Source organism: Triturus cristatus, chromosome 2_1 (genome assembly GCF_964204655.1).
Source record: "Triturus cristatus chromosome 2_1, aTriCri1.1, whole genome shotgun sequence".
Taxonomy (NCBI): domain Eukaryota; kingdom Metazoa; phylum Chordata; class Amphibia; order Caudata; family Salamandridae; genus Triturus; species Triturus cristatus.
In genome coordinates, this window is record NC_140581.1 from 875,628,387 (window position 1) to 875,656,142 (window position 27,756).

General features: G+C 45.2%; 1 protein-coding gene across 1 annotated transcript in view; it reads left to right on the forward strand.

Moving 5' to 3' along the window:
- Positions 1 to 27,756, forward strand: part of C2_1H9orf85 (chromosome 2_1 C9orf85 homolog) — a 385,116-nt gene that overhangs the window by 352,067 nt on the left and 5,293 nt on the right. The window contains exon 3 of the mRNA XM_085633024.1: positions 11,683 to 11,796. Within this exon, the coding sequence (XP_085489150.1) occupies positions 11,683 to 11,796 (114 nt within the window). The remainder of the gene's footprint in view (positions 1 to 11,682; positions 11,797 to 27,756) is intronic.

A 27,756-nucleotide genomic window follows, 5' to 3' on the forward strand; every position in this document is an offset into this window, starting at 1 on the left:
GAGAATGCTGTGCATGTGATAAGAGCTGCAAGTGTGAATGCAATGCAGAGCTGTGAAACTCCAAATGCAGCACAAATAGAGATGGCAAAAACAAGTATACCAAGATGGAAAAAACGAATATCTTTTAGGCCTCTGCAGTTGTCAGACTACTTCCCAAAAACATAAAAGAGAAAAATAAAAAATAAAAAATAAATGCTTCAACTTGCAATATGCAGTGAGGCAGACAAAAATGCAATGATGAATTTTGGATTTTCCTTTGCATTGGGCGGGGGGCAAGGACAGGGAAAATGCCGATAATTAATTATGACATCCCCCCCCCCACGCAAATTCATTGCCTTTAAGGAATTTTTGGGGTCTAAAAAAAACATATTGCCATAGTAGTTCCTGGCACTGAAGAGAGCTACTTTGTGTGAGGGCATGCTCCTTGTGAAAGTGCAGAATGCCATAAATCACAGTGAAGTTAGCCAGTGGCTGAAGTGGGCTGATCCATTGCCTCATACTGTATGATGTAGTGGGCCAAAGACAATTTATGCCCCCTGGGTGGGCAGATCTTAGACCAGAGGGGCTAACTCCCCCCCTCAGAAAAGTCCAAGAAAAGGGAAAATACTCATAGCTGTTTAAACCCCCCTCGTGGGCTGTAACCCACACACAGTGGGCTCATTCACCTAATAAAAATCCCTGGTGTTTAGTTTGGACTCCTGAACAGCTGAATCCTTTTGAGAGAGGCATTGCTGGAAAGGGAAGGCTCTCCTCTTTCCAGCAATGTCTCTTCCTTTATTGGGGATGCTACCTGGGGGGGGGGGAAATCCCATCAGATGCTCAGAGCACAACTCACCTGTTACTGGTGGTTGCGTAGGCCAAAGGGAGTATGCTGTCAGCGTGCCGTACAGTGTACTAACTTCATTGAAGGGGCGGGAGGGGATAAGCGCTGATGTGCAAGTGATTCTTTACGGCCTCCTCTACTTTTTAGGTCGAGCCTAGCGCAGCGCGCATGCGCTGCTCTAGGAGAGGGCCTTTTGGAATCGCTCCAGTTATTTAGAAAGATTTCAGAAAGCTTGTGCGTGTGGTTGTCACATCAATTGGCCTTTGCGTGTGGCTTTCAAAAACTGAAAGCACGCAATTGGCCAAAGGCGGGTGCATGTCCCACCACTTCTTAAAATGTTCACTCCAATGGCATTTTGCTCTCGGGAGTGAGCAGGCTGGCAGCTGCATTCCTCCTTGGTCACGTGCTTTCGCTTCACATTTGCTTGTTATCTGCTAAAGCAATTTATGGCCTTTCCGAACGCTTCCGCCCTTGCTTAACCTAGTATCCTGTTACTAATTGATTTCCGTCCTGCTTTTCTTTACAATGCTTGTTATTGGTCTGCCTGCCTTGGAGGGAAGCAATCGTGTTTTGTTTACTTAACTTGATTTGCCGTGTGCTTAAACTTTCCTTATGGCCCCCCCTTGTTTACTTTAGGCGTGCCGTTTTACATTTTTATTCCACTCTCTTTTGTCTCGTTTTCTTTTTTTGTTATTTTGCCACTTTGCTCACTTTAGTTTACATATTTAGCACTAAATTCCGCAAGGCCCGAGCAGGCATTCACGGCCAGTCACCATCACGCCCATTCACTCTCACCCCCCCTAGCAGCGTTCTACGTGCAGCCAAGTTCCCATCGTGTGCCAGACCCGTGGCAGACAAGGCACGCGAGAGCCCCGCCATGTTGTAACACACGGCGCAGGCTGAGGGTTCTCCAGCAGGAGTTACTCTGCAGCCTGCACCCCAGCCGAGCTGAGGCGGCGGGAATCAGTCCAGGTTATTCATCAGTTATTCTTCCAGAGCAGGACTTCCGGTGTCAATGCAGAAGGAATGGAATAGAACGTGACTGCAGAGACATCTTACATACACTGCACCAGTGCTGGGTATGTTTACTCTGTAGCCGGTGGCTCACGAACCGGCATTGGTTCAATGGCAGATCCCTCTCCTTTCCCCAACCGGAGCACACAGTGGTGACGGATGCGTCCCTCCTGGGATGGGGCGGCCACATGGGAGAGGCGGAAATCAGAGGTCTTTGGCGGAGTCCAGGCTCCATATCAACCTTCTGGAGCTCCGGGCCATCCGACTTGCACTGAAGGCATTCCTTCCCTCTGTCAAGGGGAGAGTAGTGCAGGTGTTCACAGACCACACCACCGACATGTAGTACTGCAACAAACAGGGCGGGTGGGGTCGTGGACCCTATGTCAGGAGGCCCTGCGCCTCTGAACATAGCTGGAACGTCAGGGCATTTCCCTGGTGGTTCAACACCTGGCAGGTTCACTGGATGCCAGGGCGGACAAACTCAGCCGCAGGTGCATGATGGATCACGAATGGCGTCTTCACTCGGAGGTGGCGCAAGGTCTCTTTCAACAGTGGGGAGAGCTTTGGTTAGATCTATTCGACACCGGAGAGAATGCGCAATGTCAGCAGTTCTGCACGTTGGAATTTCCAAGGCGGCACTCGCTAGGCGACGCTTTTCGTTGCGAGTGGAGTTGCAGTCTGTTGTACACCTTTCCACCTCTACCACTTCTGCCCAGTGTGCTGAAGAAGATCAGGCGCGGCTGGGCCCAAGTCATTCTTGTGGCTCCGGACTGGGCTCGAAGAGTTTGGTATCCCGAACTACTCAGTATGACCATCGATCCCCCCCGATCCGATCTTTGGTAGGTTTTTCTGTCGCAGCAGCGGGGAACAGTCCTCCACCCGAAACTGTCCAGTCTCCCCCTTTTTGCGTGGAGATTGAGCGGCTGCAGTTGATTCTTTTTGACTTGCCTCCTGAAGTCTGTGATGTCATTCTGGCAGCCAGGCGTCCCTCCACTAAGTTGGTATATTTTTGCAGGTGGAACAAGTTTGTGGCATGGTGCACAGCAAAGGCTGTGGATCCCCTTTCTGCCTCTCTTTCAGAAGTCCTTTTGGTCCTTCTTTCTTTAGCCCGACAGGGCTCTGCTCTGGGCACTATCAAGGGCTACCTTTCGGACATTTTAGCCTTTCTTAGGCTTCCTGATCAGCCCTCTCTTTTCAAGTCCCCTGTTGTAAATAGATTCCTCAAAGTCATTACTCATCTTTTCCCTCCTATTCCTTTCGTAATGCCACAGTAAGACTTGAACCTGGTTCTCACATATTTAATGTGCTCTCCCTTTGAGCCTCTTCACATCTGTCCTCTTCATCTGTTAACTTTGAAGACTGCTTTCCTGGTTACCATCACTTCTGCTAGGAGGGTGAGTGAGTTCCAGGTTCTTTCTTGCAAACCTCCTTTTCTGTCTGTCCATCCGGACATGGTTGTACTCCGGACACGTCCTTCCTTTCTGCCAAAGGTTGTCACTGCCTTTCACATCGGGCATACCATCACTCTGCCCACATTCTTTCTGCCTCTGCATCTTTCCAGAGAGGAAGAGAGGCTCCACCCTCCGGACCCAAATCGTGCGCTCTCATTTTATCTGAATCGAAAACAACAGTTCCAGGTGGATGCTATCTAAACAACTGTTTACTGTAATGAAACCTCACTGTGACCTGTATCAAGCAGTGCCAGCGGCGCCATTATGCCATATATCAGACACATGTCTGGAGAACCGCATAATCAGCTCTTATTAGACATGTATAGCACCCCTCATGAGTTTAAGATATTTTCATCTGTTATTGTAAAATGGGGAGAAAATGAATTGAGGGGGGCAGGGGCTTAGCAAGGTTGCCATAGACTGTAATGCAAGCAAGAAAAGCATTTGCAATGCAATAGGTCTTGCATTAGTGAAACTTGTAGCTATTGGCGTTGCAAATGCTAAAGTTTGTTATTTTATTTTTGTGGTTAAAAAATACACCAGCAGTAGCATAAGTACTAAAAGATATTCTATGAAGCAAGGAAAGGGTGCAGTGTCACAGGTTGTTAGTAGGTGTCCCTGTAGTGTTGCAAAGGGATCGTTTTTAGCCACTCAAGATACTGCGCCCTTAATGGTTGATGTTGTTGCACCAAGGGTATTGTGCTGCGTAACTTAATACTTATAAGGTCCCAAAGCGAGATCTATTGGCTATGCTGCCAATGCTTGTTTAATTGGGGCAAGCTGCCGGTGCAAGTCCCCAATGTTTTCCTATGGGCCCCCAGAGGATAAGATCTTCACGTCTGCTGCATTTAACAGGTAATGCAGAGGAAGTGAACATCTCGTAATAAAGAGGTTAGACCATATTTATCACGTTCCTCTTTATGATTTGACTGAGCCGATTTAAATTAACACATAACATTAGTAATATAAGGACTCTGTGGCATCATGCAAATGAGCAAAGAGATAATTAGAGGGGCTAGCAGGGACTCGGTATTATTGGGTTTAAGGGAGAGGAGGATTTGTGATGTATCAAATTGGGTGTGGCCCATTACCATGGATACTAGCGCTTCCTACTGTATGTCATTTTATTGGACTGTAATTTTTAAGTCAACAGCCATCAAATTAGTGAAAGCCATTTTATTGATCTTAGAAGGGTGAACGACTGGGATGTCCCTGAAGAAGGCACAGTACTGGTCATTATGCCCATACCACATACACAAACATGGATGTATGCATGCCCACAAACATGCATGTGCATTAATAGAAAGGCTAATAGAGCAGTCATTGACAACCCCCAAGTCAGAATGCAATATTTCTTTGTTTTATTCACATTTAAAAAGAGTTGCATGATATGGATGGCCTAACAGCACTGATAAAAAATACAAAGGGCTAGGAATGATAGCATTATATTTTAATGCTGTAAGGTATTTGTTAACTTTTATTGAGAAGGGAAACTCATAGACGTCATTCAGTGGTCACCAGAGGTCGGAGCTGCGATCCCCTAGACTGCGCCTGCGACCCCTGGCACTGTCTCTGCGACCCATAGGCTATGTCTAGAGTGGCCATGGCTTGCATTGAGCATTCCCCTAGGGCTCTTCTTAAAATGTATACAGGAAAGCAAGGCCCTGCGCTTGAAGGTGTTAAATCATTTCAGAATGCATGTGAAGTCATTCTGTGCGAGCGGAAGCAAAGAACAGGGGTCGTGGAGGGTTCATGCACCTTAGTAATTAGTCTACAGTTGGATCCTCACTTAATAAGCTAGCTTCTCCGATTGCAGGACACCTGGCTGTGCCTCTCGCCTCTAAATATTCAGGGAAAGTTTTAGCATGCAGTATTTATTTTAAATGAATATTATCTGATAGGTAAGCTTCACAGTCAATCCCGCACACCATTGCACAATTTGCAGTGCAATGCCATTAACAGCTCAACCTGTCTGAAGCACCCGGATTTCCCACACACAGGGCTGCCTTCCATATCGGACCCTGCCTGGTGTTTTTACAAGAGGCCTGCTCAATCTTAGCTCCTGCTCCCACAGCCCAAAGGGGGAGTGGATGTAGCCTTACGGCTAGAGTGGCCCACTCTCGGCAACGACGCTCAACATCCCGTGATTCTGGGCAAATCACGTAATCTCCCCGTGCCTAATAAAACTGAATGTGTCCTCATTTAACGTAACTGGTACTATGTAAAGCGCTCAGGTACCCGATATCTTCGGGTCTAGTTCGTGCTATATAAAACTCTTTTAAAATAAATAAATAAGTAGGGCCCTGCTTTGCTCTCCTTAACGTCCTGTGCCCCCCTTTGTCCCTTTTGAAACTCCTGCCAGAGCCCCAGTAGAATGTGGCCACAACAGCTACCAAAGACCAGGAACTCACAAATGACCCTGCCAGACCAGAGCACAAGGACAACTCGGGTAAAGGGGAGGGCGGGGCTCTGGGTGACCCTTAGCTGACAGAAAGAAAGGGGACATTATATATGTACAAATATGAAACCTCAACTACATAAAACGCTGCTAGAAGAGTTTGGCTCACTGTCTCAAGCCAGTTTAGTTGAGCAATGTGCCTGCTGGAGAGAACTGCTGGTAATACCTTTTTGCCAGTTGTTAAAATGTAAACATTAGTGATTTATCTATTTTATTTACTCATCATTAGCAGACATTGAAACAGTCTTATTGTAAATCCAGTAGAGGTTGTTGTTCTTTTGCCTGTCTGACATCCAGACTGTGGCTTTGAGAAGCTGCCCATCTGAAACAGTCTTCAGGAAACGGATTAAAGCGTTTCTCCTCGACTCAGTAATAATCCCCTCCTGAGCTGGCTTCTGCCCTTGAACTCAGTGGGCACTCTCACCGGTGGCGCCGGGACACCTTTTTAGGTATCTGTGCGCTCTATGTAATGTATTGTATTTTACACCAAGGAAACACTTCTGGCAAATGAGGATTATGATTCTAACCATATTGAGAAAATTCATGCCAGGGAACCATGGTGCCTGCACCTGGTTTATTACTACTGGTCCTGGCATTTTTTTGTAAACATTGAAAATGGTACCTCTTTTTTGTCATCACAGAATGCTGGCAAGTCTGCCCCTCTTGCGAGATGAGGGCTTCACATGTGACTCTCCTGGCTTGCTTGTCCACTCTTTAGCGTGTTCTGAATTTTGGAATGTGCAGTTGTGTGTGCTGTTTAAAGCCCATGCTTACAGTGTAATTAATTATCTATTATAGGATACATACTGATATCAAAGCATTTCTGACAATGCATACACTAGCCAATTAAAATGATAACAGTTCTGCTGAAATGTTCATACACTTTGCAACAGAAACGAAGCACAACATTGAAGGCACCGTCCTATTATAAGATAGCATAATTGCTAACAAGTGCAGGCACCGTCCCATTGAATGTATAAACACTAATAACAGGTACTGTTGCTTCCCCTTTAAATAAGAATAAAGGTGACCATTATAGATAGTGAGCAGTTAATTAAAGTCAGAGGGGCATTGGCAAGTCTGAGGTATGTCTGTGGAACATGTAGCATCACTGTAGGCAAACACAAATGCTGCCCCGTTAGACATCAGCCTTGTGGATAGGTGCAGACTAAGGTCATCCCAGAGAAGCTCGAATATCACCTGTTTATTGAAAGCACAGGCTTTAGGCAGCGTACACAATTGTAAGCCCTCAAGAAAATAGAGACAAAAAGGATGATGTCTGCTAAATCTAATTAAACAGCAATTGCTGCAGTCTACCTTTATGTCCATTGCCTTCTGCATTTTAACCTACACATGATTTTCACTATAGAGTTCCTGGTACTTGGATTTTGATAGCTACTAATCTGCCGAGGAATATCCATTTTGTTCCAGTCCCACTTCAAAACGTGTTCCTAATGCCACTTGTTTTTGTTGGTGTGTGCTGGCGTTCATTGGTTTCAAGTTGCTGTATTCATTTAGAAAGCAGAACTTGTATTATATTTTTCTGCCTGCCATTAAATATTTGCAGCAGGTATTATGGCTCGCCTCTCTATCCATTGCCATTATTTACTCACCAATGTTATGTTGTCTCCAGAATTACCCTTTCATTTTTCCAATATAATTCCTCCCATGCGAATCATGGTCATCCAGTGTCCAGTCTGTTCATATTGTCAAACTCTACATGCTCATCAAATCCACCCTTCCTTACTGGAGAGCAGAAAAATCAAAATAAAACTTCACTGTCAGCTGAAGTAATGAAAATGCTTTTAAACGTAGGTTGTGCATGTGGGTAAGATTGCGAATGTGAGAGCGAAAGCTTGTGTATGTGTGGGCATTTGTGTCTGTCAGCGTGTGTGTGTGTGAGGAGACTCACCGACAGATAGTGAGTGAGCATTAGTGAGATTGAGTGTTAATAAGTGAGTCAGAGTAAGAGTGACTGCAGGTGAGTGAGAGTGGGTGAGGGAGAATGTATTAACAAGAATACATGTGAGGGAGTGTTAGAGATAGTGAGTGAGAATTATTGAGTGAACGTGAGTGAATGTAAATGTAAATGTGCAGATATTTATATAGCGCAAATCACCAACCGGTCTCTAAGCGCTTGCTTAGGGAACCCGTCCTGGTATTCCCCTGTGAGATAACCCAGCAGGGCATCCACAAGGTGAAAGCCAGGCATCCCGCCGCGAGGGGCCATTGTGGAGATTAAGCAAGCTATTGCCCAGAGTCGCAGAGTGTGAACCCATGAATCGAGTATGCACTGGAGCGAGAATTATCGAGTCCATGGACAATTTATGGACTCAAGACCCAGCCGAGCCAGGAATTGAACCCTGGTCCCAGGCTGACCTCTGCTTCCAGGTCTGCCTACTCTAACCAGTGAGCCACACTTCTCCACTAGTGAACGTGAGTGAATGTAACGACAAGTGAGAATGAGTGAATCAGTGAGAGCGAATAAGTGAGAGTGACTTGGAATAAGGGATTGAGAGTAAAAGAGAGTGCAATTATGAATGATCAGAGTAAAATGGGTGAGAATAAGTGAATGGAAGAGAGTGCAAGAAAGTAAGAACAAATTAGTGCATAGCAGTGAGAATGAGTGTGAGTGAGTGAATGTCAATGAGGGACACTGGGAATATAGTGTTATGCTTGCGAGTCTTTTATTTGCCCACCCATACCCAAGAAATTCTTGGGTTAGAGAGGCACCCAGGGCAAAATACGTGTACCAGGGTACTAAAAGCAATTCTGATCTCTACAGACAACTTTGATAAAATTCTTGTACTGGCATACAGATGATGTACTGCCCATTTGGATACGACTATGAGACCAGCTGCAGGTGCTGGTGTTCTAGGTCTGCTGAGTGACAGATGGGGTGGAGGGGGGCTTGAGAAGCGGGAAGAGGCACTTAACATGTCCAGGAGAGAGACTGAGCAGCATGGATACTGTTTATGACCTGCAGTACCTGCTTCTAAGCACTGTTGTGAAACACAAGTGAAGGAACAGATCCTGAGAGGCGAGAGCAGAGCTAAAACCATTACACTGCAAAGTGCTGTCTGAGCCAGCGAAAACCCGAGCTTACTGCAGCCCATCCAAGGCATGGAGAGGGAACTAGACTGAGTGGATGGGCGGCTAGGCTTCCTGTGACTGGATACTATAGAAGTGTAAAGTAAGCCCAGTTCGGTCGCTCATGTGTAGATCATGAGTTCTTCCCAGCGCCAGCTGACTGCATAGAGATGTGAGCACGTGATGAAAGGATGTCGTTGTAACCGCTTCAAGCAGAACTGTTTAACCTTCAGAGTTGTTTTATTTGTAGTTGTATATTCGCAAACTCAACCTGAAGGTACTGGAGCGGTTTACACGAGCACCAGTTATATTACATCAGTACACATTGCATTTTGTGTTGAGCACGCAGAGATTACGTGATTTTCCCCAAATCATAAGATGTTGAGCTGATGCCCAGATTCGATTCGAACCCAGTTCCCCATCTGCAAGTTCCCAGTTTCCAACGTCAGCAGCTAATTCCTTTACACCACGTCCTCAGCAGGTAACTTTAAAAAACGTTTGCGGATGCTAAAAAGCTACACTTCACAAAAATGTACACCTTGTAGTAATAACAAGTACACCTTGGGGTGAAGAGCAGTGACACGCTCAGTATGGCGTCTTGGCAGCCCAGATAGGCTGCAGGGAAGGCCTGGCTCTGCTGCTCTCTGCTCAGAAGATTCACCTGCAGGATAGAGATGACTCCAGAGTAGGGGTGGGCGGAATTTGCGGAATTAACCTTCGCAAATTATCGCGAGAATGTTTAAAATTATCGCAAACAAGCAGAAATATCGCGAAGATGCGGAAGTTTTTTTCCGGCATGTTCGCGCGATTTTCTGCATGGTTGCGGGTCGCCAACTTACCCATGTGGCTGCTTGCGGGCGCGGCCATCTTGTTTTGAGTTGTTCTCGCGGTGCATGATCGCGAGAAGAAAGACGTGATCGCGCGACGCATGACGTCACTGCGGGCGCGAACTGTCGCGAGACAGCGCAAATGGCTAAAAACAATACAACATCTCATGGAGAACGCGACCGGATCAAGAAAACTTGTCGGCGAACGCAGGGAATCAGGTAAGGCGATCGCGCGCGCGCGAGAATGTATCATTTTACAGCGCGAGCAAGAAACAAATTATCGCCAAGCTGCGGAAACCGGAATTTTTGACATCTTCGCGCTCTCCGCGGAACGCAAAAATGTCAAATTATCGCAATTTCCGCGAACGGAACGAAATTTTTGCCCAGGCCTACTCCAGAGCCTGGTGGCCACTGGCAGGTCGCTTGTAGTGGAGATGCGGGAGGAAATTCACCAGTCTCTCATGTCTGTGCTGAGACCTGGGAGGTGCGCTTACACTAGTCCGTACGGAATTCAAAAAATTATAATTCTACAGGCGTGGGAGGGGCGAGGCAGCTGCATGGCAACCAATGATGAGGGCTGCATGAAGCATTAACCCAAAGACTGCCTGTTACCTCTATGATAGTAACAAAGAAAATGAACGGACAGTGTTAGCTTTAGTAAAGCTCTTCAGGACTCAGTTAAACGCTTGGACTAATCTGGTCAGCTGTTTTAGGCCTTAATTTGAGTGATAATATGAACCACTGCGGTGATGCAAGGACATAAACGAAAATGTGTTACTCTAACACGAGATGCGTGGCACTTGGCAGGGCTGGTAACGAGAGCCTATGACATTTTATATAATCTATCTGAAAAATTTGCTCTACGATGCACTTTTTGACCCAACATTTAAAAACATTTTCTCCGTTTCAGAATCCCTCTGCACACTCCATAGAGGAGATCGGACTCATTAGCTTCACTTGGTACAATTCAGAGCAAGTATTATTTCCCACCACTTTCGAAGATCATGTCAGCACCATAATATAGATGGCATTTAAAACAGAAATTTGTGTGTGTTGTATTTTCATATCAATGATGCAGTTATTATGAAATATTAGTGATGTTTATTATTGTGATGTCCTTAGGATTAAGGTCACATGACGTCACCTCCTGGAAAGATTCAGGGTTAAAGGTCTAATGATCTCACTTCCTGTGATGTCATTAAGGTCAAAGGGTGTGTGATGTCACTTCCTCTCTACCCCTGTCGTTTTGGTGAATCGACGTCCATGCGCAAACTTCCTATGTTCTGCTGTAAACTTGAATTCTGTGTTGTGGTGTGTGATTTACTGATTTCACAGTCAACACTTAGCTTGCTTTGGGGTGTTTCTAAATGCCATTATTTCGTTTAGGCAGAAAGATCAGGTGCTGCAAGGGGAACGGGAATCCATTCACAGAGACACAAGGGTGCATCAGCGGCAAACAGCCTTTCGAGGATAAGTCATACCAGCGCGGTAGGGTGTGATGGTACTTGGCACCCTGAATGCCAAGCTTAACTTAGCCCAGTCCACGGAGGCTGACGGGGGCTAAAGCCTTATCAGCCCTATGGGTGTTGCACACCTGTTTGGTTGTCAGGCCTGCACTGTATCAATGCACTTCACTACTAATTTTGTTTGTAACATCCCTTTTTTTCCACTTCAGTTTGATTTTCCATTTTTTTTTAAATGCCCCTGGGGTTTTGTAATTGTAACTGGGGTGTCAAGTGTTTCTTACTCCTCACTTTGCCAAGATCTTCCTAACCGCAGTATATGGTACGTACCTACGGCAGCATAGTTTTACTATGTGTGAAAGGAGGTGTGTGGCGCCAGGTCGTAAGTGATCTTGTTAGGTAACGGAGGCAATTAACCTGTTTTCCTTTCTAGTTCTGCCCTTTCATCCTGTTCCAGTTTTAAAGTGCATGTACAGTTATAACCAAATAAACTGCCAGCACAAAGTGAATGACGATAATATATATGATAAACCTTCGTTGTTTTTCTATTTTCCAGTGTTAAGTGTCTTCAGAAGACTGTAAAGGATGCCTACCATATCATCTGTAAACCGTGTGCCTGTAAATTAGAACTCTGTGCCAAATGTGGGAAAAAAGAAGAAATTGTTGTTCGGTAAGTACAGCCAATTATGTTTGATAACCGCATTTGATTTATTATACAGATCTTTTTGATGAATTGGTTATATCCTAAGGCTCTACTTATGAAAGCAACCTTGCTTCTGAGAAATCATTTTTTTTTTTTTAAGTTCTGTAGTGATCATTGCGTGTGCCTGTAGGGTGAAACCCAGCACAGATTTACAGCATATTTCACTGCAATAACATTGGGAACATCAGTATATAACTGACTGAACTTTCAAAGTCAATGTTTCATGTTTCTGATCAGTAGCAAGGGAATGCAGTACAAAGGCAAGCCCTGGTGGCAGTGTGGCCTTGGCTGTGCTCTTTTGCAAGATATCCTCTGTAGATTCAGACGTTTGAAATTTCAGTCACTTTAATACCATTTCATCATCATTAGCAGTAGTTGTTTTTCTAGACCTAATGATATTAAAAGGTTCAATAATATGAAATCCCAGCACTCATTTTTCAACAATCAGAGGTTATCTGGCCAAAGATGTGCTCAAGGGGCTGGTAGTCACAAGACAGAATGCTAATCTGCAGCGGCCGAGCCTTCGAAATACACCAATCAACCAGACACAATCTACTAGAGCGTCAAATGAGCTTCAACCCATGAGTCCTGGAATCTACTTTAAATCCTAATCCTAACCTTACCAAGGCGAAAATGTTTGTCAATATGCTATGGTACGTTATGCCAAAACGGTTTGCCGAGAACTTGCCCATGGATGTATTATTTCATTCAGATTTTAACCAGAGGAGCACATTCCTAGTTTAGGTCCCCTTTAGCTCTCTTTTCCATGCTTCTGATCCCTTCTATACAATTAGACCACACTACTGGCTGTGGTTTAAAGGATCTTTGCAAGACACAATGCAGCCTGACAGACTAATGAAAAATGAATGAGTACAAGAAACACACCCATCACCCTTTGCTGAAATAATCAATATTTCATAACTCACTGAAGAGTAATTGCATCATAGAAGGATTAAGGAATTACATACCCTGTTAGCTAGCTGTGCTGGGTTACTAAAATCCAACCTTTCAAGAGTAGCAGTGCAGATTGGTAATGTGCTGCAAACAGGATAACAAATGAATGGGTTTTTTTCTGAGTTGCTGCGAATTTGGACATGTAATCCATGCTTGTCCTAGGAAGCCACCGGACCTACCTAATGGATCGCACCTGTCCTTGGAAAAAAGTATTGAGCACAGATTAGCTTCTTTATGTGAATTACACTAACCCTGTTGACAATGACAGCACAAGTGTGCCCTTTTTTTATTTCCTTATTAAGAAGTTTCAAAATCTTCACATGCCCCGTTTTAGTTACTTGAGAGCACTTGTCAGAGGTGCAGAGATATGAGGCCCCCGCAGTATAACACCTCCACCAATGTGCTGAACATCGCTAACTGCACTGAGCGCTAATTGTGGTGTCGACATTGCCCTGTGCTGCACAAACTACTGGTTGTCTTCCGTGCCGGCAAGCTTGATTGCTTTGTCCCGTGCCTGCGTGCTGCCAGCCACCACGGCCCCTTGCGCCTTCCCGGCTCAGGGCTTCCTGTATGGCCACATAATTAGCAGGTCTGGCCGGCTGTTTGGGATGCGGAAACTCCTGCTGACACTTGTGAACTTTTACGCCCTAACTAGCCCCCACTGCACGCTGCTGGGTGCGCGGCAAGGGGTACGGCCTGCGGTGCCAGTCCTGCCCTGCGCTGCTCGGCTCGGCTCTACATCCTTTCTTCCTCCTACCCCTTTACCCTATCCCCTTACCCTTCCTTGCTCCATTAACCTTGTCCCCTATGTTCTTTAAATGCTTTTCGTGATACTTATGTAACTTGTCACTGTTGTAAAATTGTAACATTAGTGTTCCTCATGTAAAACGCTCGCTCCTATCCCCTCTCCCCCGAATCTCTCCCCTTACCTGCTACACCGCCTAGCCCCCTGTCCTTTGTGCCCTTTGACTAAGCACTCCTCCCCTTGTTGGGGAAAGATTCAATATTTATACTCTGGAGTCTCAGCGAACCAGCTGAGAGAGTCCACAGCGCCATGGGAGCCACTCACAACTGAGGTATGGTATGGCCCCCCTTGCCAAAGCACTCCCTCTCCCCTTTTTGGGAAAGGATCCAGTATGTAGGCCTTGGAGTCTCAGAGACCCCTCTGAGAGAGTCCACTGCATAAAGGGAGCCTCTCGCAACAGCGATGGGGAAATGATACCTCTTCCCCTATGATCACAGCTTACTGGACTTTGGACGCAGCTTTGACTCGTCTGCCGGTATGTGTCCCCATCGCCCTCCCCCCCCCTCTTTCCACGCTGTGTCTCTCCCCCTCCCCTCCTCTTTCCCTCCTTCATTCTCTGTCTACTTCCCCTGCTCCTTACCCCCTCCCCTGAATCTCTCCCCTTGCCTGGTTTTGCCCTTACATATATGTGCTTATTGTTTATCTCGACCTTACAAGTAACTATGTTGCCATGCTCTAATAACTGTGTAACCTTTGTAACGATGTAACCTGCAACTATGGTCTGATACTCATGTAAAGCGCTCTGATACCTCCGGGTCTAGCCAGCGCTATATAAAATCTTTAAAATAAAAATAAATAAAAAATATGAGGAATAACATAATATGGTAGATAGAGAGAGTCCTTATGAACTGGTGATTAACTGGGTCTGAACTTTTTCAGCCGTAATCCAAAGTCTGTGTAAATTGCAGTTAAAGAAAGGACAGTCTGAAAATTTAGTTTTTCAAAAGTTTCTTGAATGACATATAATTGAGTTAGGATATGAGGCTGAGACAGTGGGCATTCCTGAATGCAGGTCCTTTTTATGCCAAGTGAACATCCTCTAATATTCAGCCTCCTGAAAGATTGTTGGTTAAATCGACAGGCTGACAGGGAGCAAAGGCCTCTGCTTAGGGTATAAGTGTGTGGCAGTTTCTCTAGTTATACCAGCACACATGGGCGTAGCTTAGTCAAAAAGGTTAGAGGGTGCAAGTCTAATATTTGCCTACAAGCATGGTGGCGTACCCAACTCAGCAGATTAGGTGGATGGCTGGGGAATGGGGCCAGGGGTGTAATGGGCAGGGTTTGGGGCTTTACTTTGTTACAGTTTGGAAAAGTAAGGACGCTCACATTAGTTAACTCAATATTCCACTAGATTGACTATTATTTTCTTTCAAAGTCCAGTACACTTTTGCTAAAAACATTAGCATGTAGTAAATGGTTTTGATAGTACATGTATAGGGAGATGTCAACAGTTTTCAAATGACAACTTCCAACCATTAAGTTGATTATTTTGCGCATGCCTAGAACTATCAAATCTTTTGTGCACTTGGAGTTATTATTCAGTACTGGAGTAGTCTCTTATCATTTTGCATCAGTTCGTATAGGTACTGGTAGCATTCTGTTGATCTGTTTCAAAACCATACAGGATTACATTTGCAAAGGATCCAAGGAACTGATTGAGGTAACACTAAAACAAAGCAGCAAAGGCATTTTCTCCGGTATGCGCCTTCTGCTCCACTGCTATCAGTAAGGTTCCTATAGCACCTTGGGTGATGTAGTCCTTGTAGTTTTCATTGAGAATGTCTGTTACAGGTGTGGAATCTGGTCTAGCTAATCCACCAAAGTCTCCCCTAATCATAATTTTGTTGGATTTGATGTGAAAGGGGAAAAGTGAATTTGAAGAATTCATTGGGAACTAGGGATTATGTTTGGGAAGTAACTGAAGGTAACTGTTGCAATGAAACATCTGTAATCATCATTTTCATTAAAAGAGAAGCACAACCACTTAACCAATGGTGTAGCGTATGGATATGTACTCAACAAATGGGAATATAATGCTGGTCACTGTTGAATAGGGTAGTTTGTTAATATAGGTAGTACTGCTACAAGTTATCTTTTATACTGATGACAGAAGAGCTGTGACATCACACTGGCCTTGAAGCAACAATTCAACCATTCTAAGAAAACAACTAAAACACAAACTGTGAACAGACTGCCATTCTCATCTGGCAACAGGTCTTTTGTGTGTGGCCTTCGAAAGTCCAAAGGAAAGTCTATCATTCGATTTCACATCAACTCTCAGTTACTTTGAATCTTTGGCTTTCACTGGTTATTACAACATAACTCTTACATCAACTGGCTGCTAAATACCTTCCTCTCTGAGTTTCCAATTTGTTAAACTCATCGTTTACCCTCTGACGAATATTGAGTACCTCCTGAAGATCACTGTGAAGAAGTACTAAAAAAGAAGAATCTTTCATATTTAAGATTGGCGCTATTATTATACAGGAGATACAAGTACTTCTAGCATTTTAGATGTAGTGAATCAAGCTTTACTGCATTCAGAAATATTGAATTTTGTTAGTATGCAGTCTGTGAAAGATTATTATTATTATTTGTATGAGAGTGAGCTCAAACTAGAATTGTGGCTATGCAAAACTTTCATCAGTAAATTTAGAAAGAATTTATGTCTAATAAAAGAAAATCTACAAATTATACACAACACACTTCAATGAATTTCTTATTTATAAATCACTTAATTCTCCTAAGTACTTACTATGGCCATTGTCTGCTTTTGATTAATAAATATTCCACATTCCTTCACTTCCGTATAATCACTCTATGCCAAGGTAACTACATGTATTACAGACCTATTTCAACAAGAATATTTCTTCCTTCCTGGAATCTCAAGCAGTGCTCCATCCCTCTCAAATGGGGTTCGACCACAACACAGCACTGAATGTGCACTGTTGGCAGTGGTCGAGGAATTAAGGAAACTCTTGGACCAGAGATGATCTGCTGCCATCATTCTTCTCGATCTAAGTGCAGCCGTCAACACTGTTGACCATTCAATCCTCATCCAGAGAGTTTTCAATGCCAGTGTCGGGGGCAGAACACTTGAATGGCTCTCCTCTTTTCTGATGAATCAAACCTTTCAGGTTTTAGATCAGGCCTATTATTCAACCAGTCTTCTCCTCAGTTGTGAAGTATAATTTGTACATGCTCCCCCTTGATGACACCCAGCTGGTCATGTCTTTCTCACCTGACCACACCTCTAATCATCTATCCCTGACTCCTTGCCTTGCCTGCAGGATGTACCAAGCTGGATGGCCGGCTGTAAACTAAAACTCAATGAGGACAAGATAGAAGTTATATTATTGGGCAATAATTTCTGGAGTAGTGTCCCAAGGTCCATACCAGAATGTCTGAGCAATCTGCCGACCCCTACAGGCCCAATAAAGAGCCTGGGGGTGTGGCTAGATCCCAATCTCATGATAGAATATCAAGCCAAAAACATTTCTGCTAACCGCAGTGGCATTCTGAGACTATTGAGGAAAGTTCTCAATCTCCTCTCTCCTACAGTCAGAAGAGTGATTGTCCAGGCTTTGGTGCTAGCACGTCTGGATTATGGAAATGCTCTATACCTTGGCTCACCATGCTATGTTGTCAAAAGTTTGCAAGCCATGCAGAACGTGGCCGCTCAACTTCTCGGGGACAGTATGTGGCCTAACGGCTAGGGCAGTAGACCTTGAAGCTGGGAAGCCTGGTTCAAGTCTGGGCAGGGACGATCAACATCCTGTGATTCTAGGCAAATCACTTAATCTCCCCGTGCCTAACAGAAAATGAATGTGTCCCTCTGTAACGCAACTGGTGCTCATGTAAAGCGCTCTGATACCTTCGGGTCTAGTTCGCACTATATAAAAAAACGCAAAAATAAATAAATAATAACTTCTCACAGATGCACCCAAATGTCAGTCAGTCACCAAGGATCTCCACTGGCTTCCAGTGAAGCGCAGGATTCAAATTAAATCTCTTTGTATCATGCATAGGGCAATAAACAGTAGAGGTCCTCCTTTGTTACAATCAATCATCATTCTCCTTGTATGTGCACAAGAAGGCTTCTCAGATCAGCCTCTGCCCATCTACTTAAGGATCCCAGGATTCGGAGTACAGGCTAGCTCCACATCCATTTTGGCGTCCAAACTCTGGAATTCAAAGTGGGTTTTGTGTTTAAAAAAAAAAAGCAATGTCCCCCTTACCATGGGAGTCATCTTCCATTGCGAGGGGGGCATTTTTTCTTTTTTACTGCCCCTTACTAACATGGGTTGTTTAGCATTGACAGGCAGTAAAAAAAGGCTATATGTCCACCCATCCTAATGGGGTGGATGGATATACAGATGTTCTTCTTTACTTCTTATATAATCATAAAAACAGGGTTACCTCAGTTTCTGAAATGCTTTAAAGAAGAGACTGAATTTCCTGCTAGATAAATTAATGTAGACACTTTTAGAGAAAGTGCACTAGGGTGATCCAAGATTTTTGTAGTTGTTATTAGCATTTATTAAAGCTACCTAAACTAGGAGACTTTGTGAAGTAATTCTTTTCCGGTGGCGGATTCAGATATGGTATTTACAGTGATACATTTATTTTTCAGACTGAGTCAGAAAGTCTTAATTAAATTGTGTTCCATTTTCTATAAATAAAGCAATGTCTATGAGTCATCTTTTAGGTTCACAAAGCATATTAACGCATGGCTGTGAAACACTATTTGATGAGTTTACATTCTTGATCGTTATTAACCCACACAACTGATTATGCATACTTAATCCAAAAGATACCTTCAATAGCATGAATACCTTCAGTAAGGTCTTCGCACAAACCAGTTAGATTCAATTTAGAGGCTAAATGTAAAGTATTTATGCACACAAACAGTAACAATGTGAAAACACAACACAATAAAATCACAAACCAATTTAGAAAAATAGAGTACATTGTAATAAATAAAATGATATCAGAACGAAAAAAATCCTATCGGTAGATCCGTAGATACACGATTTTAAGGTTTTAGACCGGTATAGCGCCTAAAAGCACTAAGCGCCACTTGCAGTCATCTAGTCGGGTTAGACTGGGAAAAAGACTCCAGATAAGACCAACCATAATGGCGCACATGCCGAATACAGGGACCAAGTTAGTCCCACTGAAAAGGTTACTTTCTCAATGTCCAGTGTGAAGAGTTCCATTCGCATTGGAGAAGGCCAGGCAGTGCGGGCTGTCTTCCCCGTAGCACGAAGAGCCAGTCTTGCAGCACACATAGTCATTGCTGGAGATTCACATTGGCAGTCACCGCTCTCATTGCTGTACCCTGAAATGCACATTACTCGTGCCCGGTCGCCGTTACCGGTGGCTGTAGTGCAAAGAGTCAGATTCACCAGAGCTTTGTGTTGGCGATCATCGGGGGTGGCAGAGTCTCGCCACAAACAGGCTTGTTCACGGTCATGAAGAACGCAAAACTTAAGGATTTCACCTTTCTGCGCACGAGGACCTTGGCTGATGCCAGTCAAGGGTTTAGGACCTGGGAAGGCACTTCTTGGGAATCGGGAACCTACTCCAGCAGAGGCCAGCAGGACTTGAGCAGGTGTAGTTACAGGTCTAGGCAGGTCCAGAGGCCTATGGAGCTTCTTCTGTTCCTCTAGCTCAAACAGGAGGTCAGCCAACTGCTCTTGTAGTCACTCATGTTAGCCTGGGATGAAGGGAGCAGGTCCAGTCTTCCTTCTCAAGAGAGCAATGGGCAGTCATCTGGTAGCAGCAGGGGGGGGGGGGAGTCCTCTGGGGGGGGGGGAGTCAGTCCTTCTTCTGTAATGTCCACAGGTCCAGGAGTGTACAGAAGAGTGTCTCTGGAGTGCCAATATTATATTTATACCTAAAGCCAGCCTTAGAAGTGGGGGGGATTCCCTGCATCTGGTTCTTGAAGGCTCTTCCCTTTCCCTGTCAAGGCTCCAATAAGTCTGGGGTGACAAAAGACTAGTGTCAGCTTCCTTTGTGTGTTCTGGAGGTAAGCCCTTTGAAAGGTAAATGGAGCAATGACAGCTCTGCCCTCAGGCATACTGGTAGGATGCCCATCCTGCCAGACCCAGTCCCCTTTGTGTCATGTTCTGAAAGGAAAACATAAACTCCAACAGCAGAGCCATTCACATTCATGAGACCCAGGATACTTGCAGAAGGCACAAATGGTTAGGACAAGAAAATGCCAACTTTCTAAAAGTGGCATTTTCAGAATTGTGACTTAAAATCTGCTTCTATTATTTAAGAAGATTTAAAATTACAATTAATTTGAGTGTGAACACCATATTTATTTCTACTCCCAATCATACGTTAGCACTTATTAAATGCAGTGAAGTAACCCATTGTTAGTCAAAGGGAGAGATGGGCCTTACAAAAATGGCTTTAGGAATTTTTGACTACCTGGATATGTGAAACTATACCTTTAGGGCCTACATTAGGGGTGGTTTATGAATATCGAAAAGGGAGGTTTAGGCTTGGCAAAAGGTTTATTTTGCCAGGTCGAAATGGCAGTTTAAAACTGCACTACAGTCTGCAGTGGCAGGCTTGAGACATGTTTTAAAAGGCTACTATAGTGGGGACACAATGAGTGTTGCGGTCCTACTAGTAGCATTTAATTTACTGGCCCTAGGGGACATGAACTACCATTTACTAGGGACTTGCAAGTAAATTAAATATGGCAATTAGGTGCAGGCCAATTTTACCATGTTTGAAGGAGAGAACACAAGCATTTTAGCACTGGTTAGTAACAGTAAAATGCACAGAGTCCTAATGCCAACAAAAGCAAATACACTAAAACAGGAGGAGAGAAGGCAAAAAGTTTGGGGGAATACCACACCAATGATTTTAGCTCTAACAGACAGGAATTAAGGCATGAGGGAAAACCACAGTAATTCTTTGTTATCCATTTGTTAACCACTGTCTTCATACGTTGTATATTTGGATAGAAAGTGCAGTCCTCATATATTGTTACCACTTGGCAAATCACCCTTTATGCAAGACTTTAATGTTAAGGCAGCAAACTTTTGAAATGCTCGTAAAGAAACTAACAAATTGACTATGTGGAGATCAGCTCAAGCCTTTTGCAGCAGCCCTATTTGGATTTACACATGAGTGTTGATTCAAAGGTGGGCCAGGCTTCCATCAGAAGAAGCTTAGATAACGGTTCTTTCAATATTTTCTCCCTCTTTATTTTCTTCTGGCTACTTCTCTCTTCTGAGTGACAGGAGATGTATAGTGTTGAGGTTGCTGACGGTACGACTGGGACACCATAGTACTGAGCGAACAGAAGACCGCAGTCGATCCTCTTCCTTGAGTTACATACCGCACATTGTCCAGGTGACATGGACAATGATCAGTGTCAGGACATGGCCTTCAACTACTGCACTTCTAGCAGATGATGGAGACTAAATATTTCAATGGTAAACCAGATTGGTCGCACACTGCTACACCTACCAGGCGTGTTCCCCCAATGAAAATGGTCCCTGAAGGTCAGCGTCGGCGGATACACCTATGCTCGAGTGTGAATGCAAGTATGCGTGGCGTGTGCCATCCCTGGACACGTGTTTCGAGGTAGTTGCCTCTCGTCAGCAGGGAGTAGGAAAATGTGTGGGGTTGCTGTGTAAGCTGCTAAAATCGTTATTAGGTCTAGTACCTCTCGTAGCGCGCAGGTGCGTAACCATGAGTCCGTCGACTCCACCGGCTCAAGGGAGCCTGAATATAAAGTTAAACCAGATTGGTCGCACACTGCTACACCTACCAGGCGTGTTCCCCCAATGAAAATGGTCCCTGAAGGTCAGCGTCGGCGGATACACCTATGCTCGAGTGTGAATGCAAGTATGCGTGGCGTGTGCCATCCCTGGACACGTGTTTCGAGGTAGTTGCCTCTCGTCAGCAGGGAGTAGGAAAATGTGTGGGGTTGCTGTGTAAGCTGCTAAAATCGTTATCAGGTCTAGTACCTCTTGTAGCGCGCAGGTGCGTAACCATGAGTCCGTCGACTCCACCGGCTCAAGGGAGCCTGAATATAAAGTTAAACCAGATTGGTCGCACACTGCTACACCTACCAGGCGTGTTCCCCCAATGAAAATGGTCCCTGAAGGTCAGCGTCGGCGGATACACCTATGCTCGAGTGTGAATGCAAGTATGCGTGGCGTGTGCCATCCCTGGACACGTGTTTCGAGGTAGTTGCCTCTCGTCAGCAGGGAGTAGGAAAATGTGTGGGGTTGCTGTGTAAGCTGCTAAAATCGTTATCAGGTCTAGTACCTCTCGTAGCGCGCAGGTGCGTAACCATGAGTCCGTCGACTCCACCGGCTCAAGGGAGCCTGAATATAAAGTTAAACCAGATTGGTCGCACACTGCTACACCTACCAGGCGTGTTCCCCCAATGAAAATAGTCCCTGAAGGTCAGCGTCGGCGGATACACCTATGCTCGAGTGTGAATGCAAGTATGCGTGGCGTGTGCCATCCCTGGACACGTGTTTCGAGGTAGTTGCCTCTCGTCAGCAGGGAGTAGGAAAATGTGTGGGGTTGCTGTGTAAGCTGCTAAAATCGTTATCAGGTCTAGTACCTCTCGTAGGCATTTTAAACTTTTTACTCGTGGCATAGGTGTACCCGCCGCTGTCACTACATTCTCCAGAATCCTATGGGGCTATTTGCTAGTATGACGAACGGTGTGCGACCCACTTCGCATTTTGTATTTAAAGCTCCCTGAGCTATGGGTTGACGAGCCCGGATCCCGCACCCGCGCGCTGTGAGAGGTACTATACCTGATAATTTTTGGCAGTCTACAGCACCCTCCATACGTACCTGCTCCCTGCTGACGAGAGGCAATTACCTCGAAACACGTGTCCAGGGATGGTATTTTAAACTTTTTACTCGTGGCATAGGTGTACCCGCCGCTGTCACTACATTCTCCAGAATCCTATGGGGCTATTTGCTAGTATGACGAGCGGTGTGCGACCCACTTCGCATTAAATATTTCAATGGGTTGGTCCTATTACTAAGCAACAGCTTGGCAATGCCAGAAACATGAAGTCTACAGTGTATCTCATTTTCGACGCGCTTTCCTCAGGAAACAATACAAATCTGACTTGCCTGTGGGCTGACCGTGACATTATAATCCTGTCCTATTCAAAGGTCAGGCAGGGTGAGGCAGCTGATAAATAAGGTCTGCATGGAGCCAAACTGCAGTGGGGTTTGTGAAGCTTTACTTACCTGTGGACAGGAGTTTAAAATAATGTTGCAGGCGAACTAGCTAGTAGTTGTTTTAGGGTGATGTCCTCTAATGCACTACAGGTGAACTGTTTCACACAACAGAGTTCTAGCCAGGGCATGATGTGTCCGCTGCTTGTGAGCCAACTTGTCACCTTTATTGAGTGTGAAGAAAACAGTAGCAAGATAAGGAGGCACTTTATTGGACTCTCAATTCGCTGCAGAGCATTGCTGTCTCAGCAGCTAACACATATCAGCTCCAACCTTTGTAAACATTCTACTTCCTTGATGCACTCTCATCATGCAAGAGTGCAGTACAGATGCTCAAAGGGACACTAACACACCAAGAAAGGATCCAGCTCATGTTTCTCCTCCTTGAACTGCCACGTTACGAAAATGGTATGTTTCTGGACACATCTTTTTATTCACTTATGCCTCATTTCTGCTACATAACAACATTGCAAAAGCCTAGAAACAGGCTGATCACAATCATGTAGATAAAAGGCCTGGACCCATACTGTTGAATCCCAAAAAACTTTGAGCCATTTCTGTTTTCTGCGTTATTTGTCCCCACTCACTCAATCTCTCTTCTAAACAGCCCACGTTCTAAAGAATTACCAATGCTGAAGGTATTAATTTTTTTTTACCACTAACAGATTTTCTAGAAAGGACATTTTTGTTATGACGACCTGCATTGCTCTGCTCATTAGCTTTTTATTGCTCCTCTTACCAGGACGAATCATTATTAGCATGATCTCTTGTCAACAATATATGGAACCAAAAAACTAAGCAAAATCAATAAGTTACAAAAGTAACGTTTCCTTAGTATCTTTGCCTAATGCCCTGATACATTACAAGCAGGTTGTTTCCTTTCATAAGTTACGTATATTGGAGCACAAATCTTGCAGGTAAGCAGCGTCCTCATGGGAAAAATGTTATGCCAATGAACCCCAACCCAATGTAAAAAAGTTACAAAAAGAAATGCTACTGCTTGTGCTGCATTGTTTGTCTTACAGATTAGGAAAGGAAAAAGTGGGAAAGGAAAAAGAGGCAAAGTGAACCACCTGTTTGAAATCAAATAGTGGATTTTTTATATTACCGGCATCCACCTGCCAAACAACAAAACAGATTTTTAGTAATGCACTCTCTTCATTGAGCAGGTAATAGTATATAAGCTGGGTCCAATTTAGAGGTTTATTTATTTAATAAAATCGTATTTTATTCAAATTTTTTGTTGAAAATATTTTACAGAGGGTATGACTTATACAAACGTTATGTTATGTTATGTTATGTTATGTTATGTTATTTGGTATTTTTATAGCGCACAGCTGCCCCAGCAAAGGGGCGTCCTGGCGCTTTGACAGATGCTATAACATAACACGCAATAAGAGAAAAGAAATTAACTAGATACCGGGAACAGGAAGGTTTTAATCGCCTGCCTGAAGGTGAGCAGATCTTCAAGAGCTCGAATGTGTACAGGGAGCGAATTCCATAGGCCTGCCGCTAGCACCCTAAAGGAGCGGCCACCCATTCTGCTCAACTTGAAGCGTGGACAGATGGCCAGATGAAGTCCCTCCGATCTCAAGGATCTCGAAGGCATATAGGGCGTAAGAAGAGGAACAAGTGCCGGCGGCGAAAAAGATTTCAGAATTTTAAAGGCCAGGCACAGCGCCTTGAACTTAATTCGCTGTCTGACCGGGAGCCAGTGCAAGGCCGTGATGGTACCAGACACTGAACAATGTCTGGGAAGGCCCACAATGGCTCGTGCCGCGGCGTTTTGTACTCTTTGGAGCCTAGAGGCCTCCGCTTGATTCACCCCTAACAGCAATGAGCTGCCGTAGTCCAGCCGAGAAAGTATTGAGGCCTGGATTACAAGCTGTCTGGTAGGGGGATCAAAATACTTTAAGACCGGCCTAGTACCACGCAAAATTCCGTAGCACGTGGCAGCCACCTTCTTGGTGTGATCTCTGAAGGTCAGCGCAGAATCTACCCATACTCCTAAATTTCTCACTCCAGCGGCTGGAATAGGAGTGACACCAAGCTCCGATGGCCACCACTGATTTCCCCATAGCTCCGCGTGCTTCCCTAGAACCAACACCTCCGTTTTGGTGGCATTCAACTGAAGGCAGTTGGTGCGAAGCCAGCCGGCTACTGCCAAGAGACCCGCACGGAATCTGGGGGCCTCCACCTCAGGGTCTTCACTAAGTGTCACCGCTAGCTGTGTGTCGTCCGCATATGAGGCCATCGTGAGACCCCACTGTTTGACGACACCAGCCAACGGTTTCACATAGAGGTTGAACATTGTCGGGCTCAACGAAGATCCCTGTGGTACCCCGAGCTCCAAAGGATAGGTGGCAGATTGACCAGGTGGTATAGCCACTTTAAAGGAGCGGTCTGCCAGAAAAGACCGAAACCACTGGAGAGCGACATCCGTCACTCCCGCCTCCTGTAAGCGTTGGATAAGTATATGGTGGGACACAGTATCGAAGGCTGCGCTTAGATCTAATAGTATAAGCGCTGCAGTATGACCTGAGTCAAGTACCTGGCGAAGATGTTCCGTGATGTAAAGTAATGCCGTCTCGGTACTGTGTCCTGACCGGAAGCCGTTCTGACTGGAGTCCAGAATCTGGTTACGAACCAGGTGCTCGGACAGAACAGAGTTGACATGGGCTTCAGTTACTTTAGCGATCCAAGGCAACAGGGAGATAGGTCGATAGTTTTCTGGCAATCGGGGTTCAGAGTTGGGTTTTTTTAGTATCGGAGTGACCACTGCCTGTTTCCATGCCGCGGGTACCGTTCCACAAGACAATGACATATTGATGAGATTCAATATGGGGTCGCGGCACAGCGGGGAAAGTGTGTTAATGAAGGCTGGCTTTAACGGGTCCGTAGGAGAGCCTGACTTGACCTTAAGGCTGAACCTGTCAAAGGCCTCAATAGACAGTTCAGGTAGAATGGCCAAAGGCTCAAGATCTGTCGTAACAGGGGTAGAAGCCAGTCGATCCTGGTGGAGTGTGTCGAACCCATGATAGATTTTTTCCACTTTCTCCACAAAAAAGGAGGCCAATTTATCACAGTGCGAATCTGTGCAAATCACCTCTGATGATGATCTGTTTTTCATAAGGTGCTTCAGTACCTTGAAAATCAATTTTGAAGGATTGGAGCTGGTAGCAAATTCATGAGCGTAGAAAGCAGCTCTTGCTCTGCAGATAGCTCTATGATAGAGTTTCAACTCAGTGAAATACCGAGTTTTCAGCGCAGGGTCATAGGAACGTCTCCATTCCCTCTCTGTTTTTCGGCAGGATTTCTTCAATTCTGCGAGAGACTCATTATACCAGGGGCTCGGTGTTTTTGTCCGGCCTTTCGACCACCGCAAAGGTATAAGAGAATCCAAGGCATCTGTGATCCAAGCGCAGAACTGTTGATATCCTTGATCCACATTAGTAAAGGTACTCAGAGGTTTTCGCTCTAATATACCGTAGAACTCTTCCAACGTAAGCTTATGCCAAGGCCTTTTAAGAATAGGCCTGTCTATGGGGATAAAAGGTTTATCAAGGACCGGACAGAAAGCTTCTACTAACAAATGATCAGTCCACCCCATCAACCTCGGTTCTGACAGCCTTAACCCATCTAGAGTGGAAAAGAAGGGGTCAAGAATGTGACCTCCCGAGTGGGTTGGAAGGGTAACGAGCTGAATCAGTTGGAGAGCTTCCAGATCCACTAACAGGGAACTCACGGTAGTGGAAGACCCATTATCGAAATGTATGTTGAGGTCACCCAAAATATTAAAATTGGCACAGCCGAGTGCTATAGGACTGACCATATCGGCCAGTGCTAACCTAAAAACCGAGTCATTGCCGGGGGGACGGTATACAAGTAGGCCACTGAAAGTAAATTGATGGGAAAATGCGACTTTAAAAATAGCGCTTTCACATGCGGGTAGTTCTGACGGCTTCCATTCCGCCGGAAAACAGGATTTGACTGCCATAGCAATACCACCACCTCTTGTGGTCCTGTTAGAAGTGAAGATGGTATAATTCTGGGGGAATGCAAGATTCAATATGGCGGAGTCAGAGTCCTGAAGCCAGGTTTCTGTCATTAAAAAAACATCGGGATCCTCTTTATCTATCAGGTCGTAAATAGACAAATGATGCTTTACAAGTGATCTAACATTAAGGCACCAAATACGAAGATCTCGAGATGCAACATGTAATCGTGTGACTGGTGCGGTATTGTCCAAGGAGCGTATTTTTGTAGGGCTCATAAGAGACCAGCCTTTACAGGCGCAGCTGTATGGGCCAATTAAAGGGTCCACAGGCTTACACGCACCTCCTTTGGACATTTGCCCTATGGCCAGCAGCTCTGACCGTGTATAGGACAACATACCGGCCAGGAGCAGCTCAACAACAATGTGTTGAGATACAGAGCCTGCCCCGCCTCGCGCTGCCTCGACGCGGACGAGCGCAGACGGGCAGGACTCTGGCACGACTCCGGCTAAGCGACGGCGTCCTCACCTGCGCGGGAGAGGGGAGCTTTAAGTAGGCTCGCCAATTAAAGCGCGAGCGCGAGGACGCTCCAAGATGGCGCCCAAAGCTATCTTCCCATTCCCTACCTAAAATGGCGCCCACAATGAGCCACCCCCGGGATCCAGGCCCGCCCAAACGGCGGTGAGGGAGCCAAATTATATGCGGTAAGAGGAGGGGGCCAAGACCCTGCTAAAATCAGGGAATAAGTGCAGGAAATAAAATTTAAACAATATACAAAACAAGGAGAATTAAAAGCGTTAAAAAGCGCAGCGTAGCGCCTGCAGCAGCGCCAGCAACAGCGTGTGTCCGGTCAAATGAGCATCTGTCAAGGCCTACCCAGAAGCTAGATTCGCCTTAAGTAGGCTCGCCAATTAAAGCGCGAGCGCGAGGACG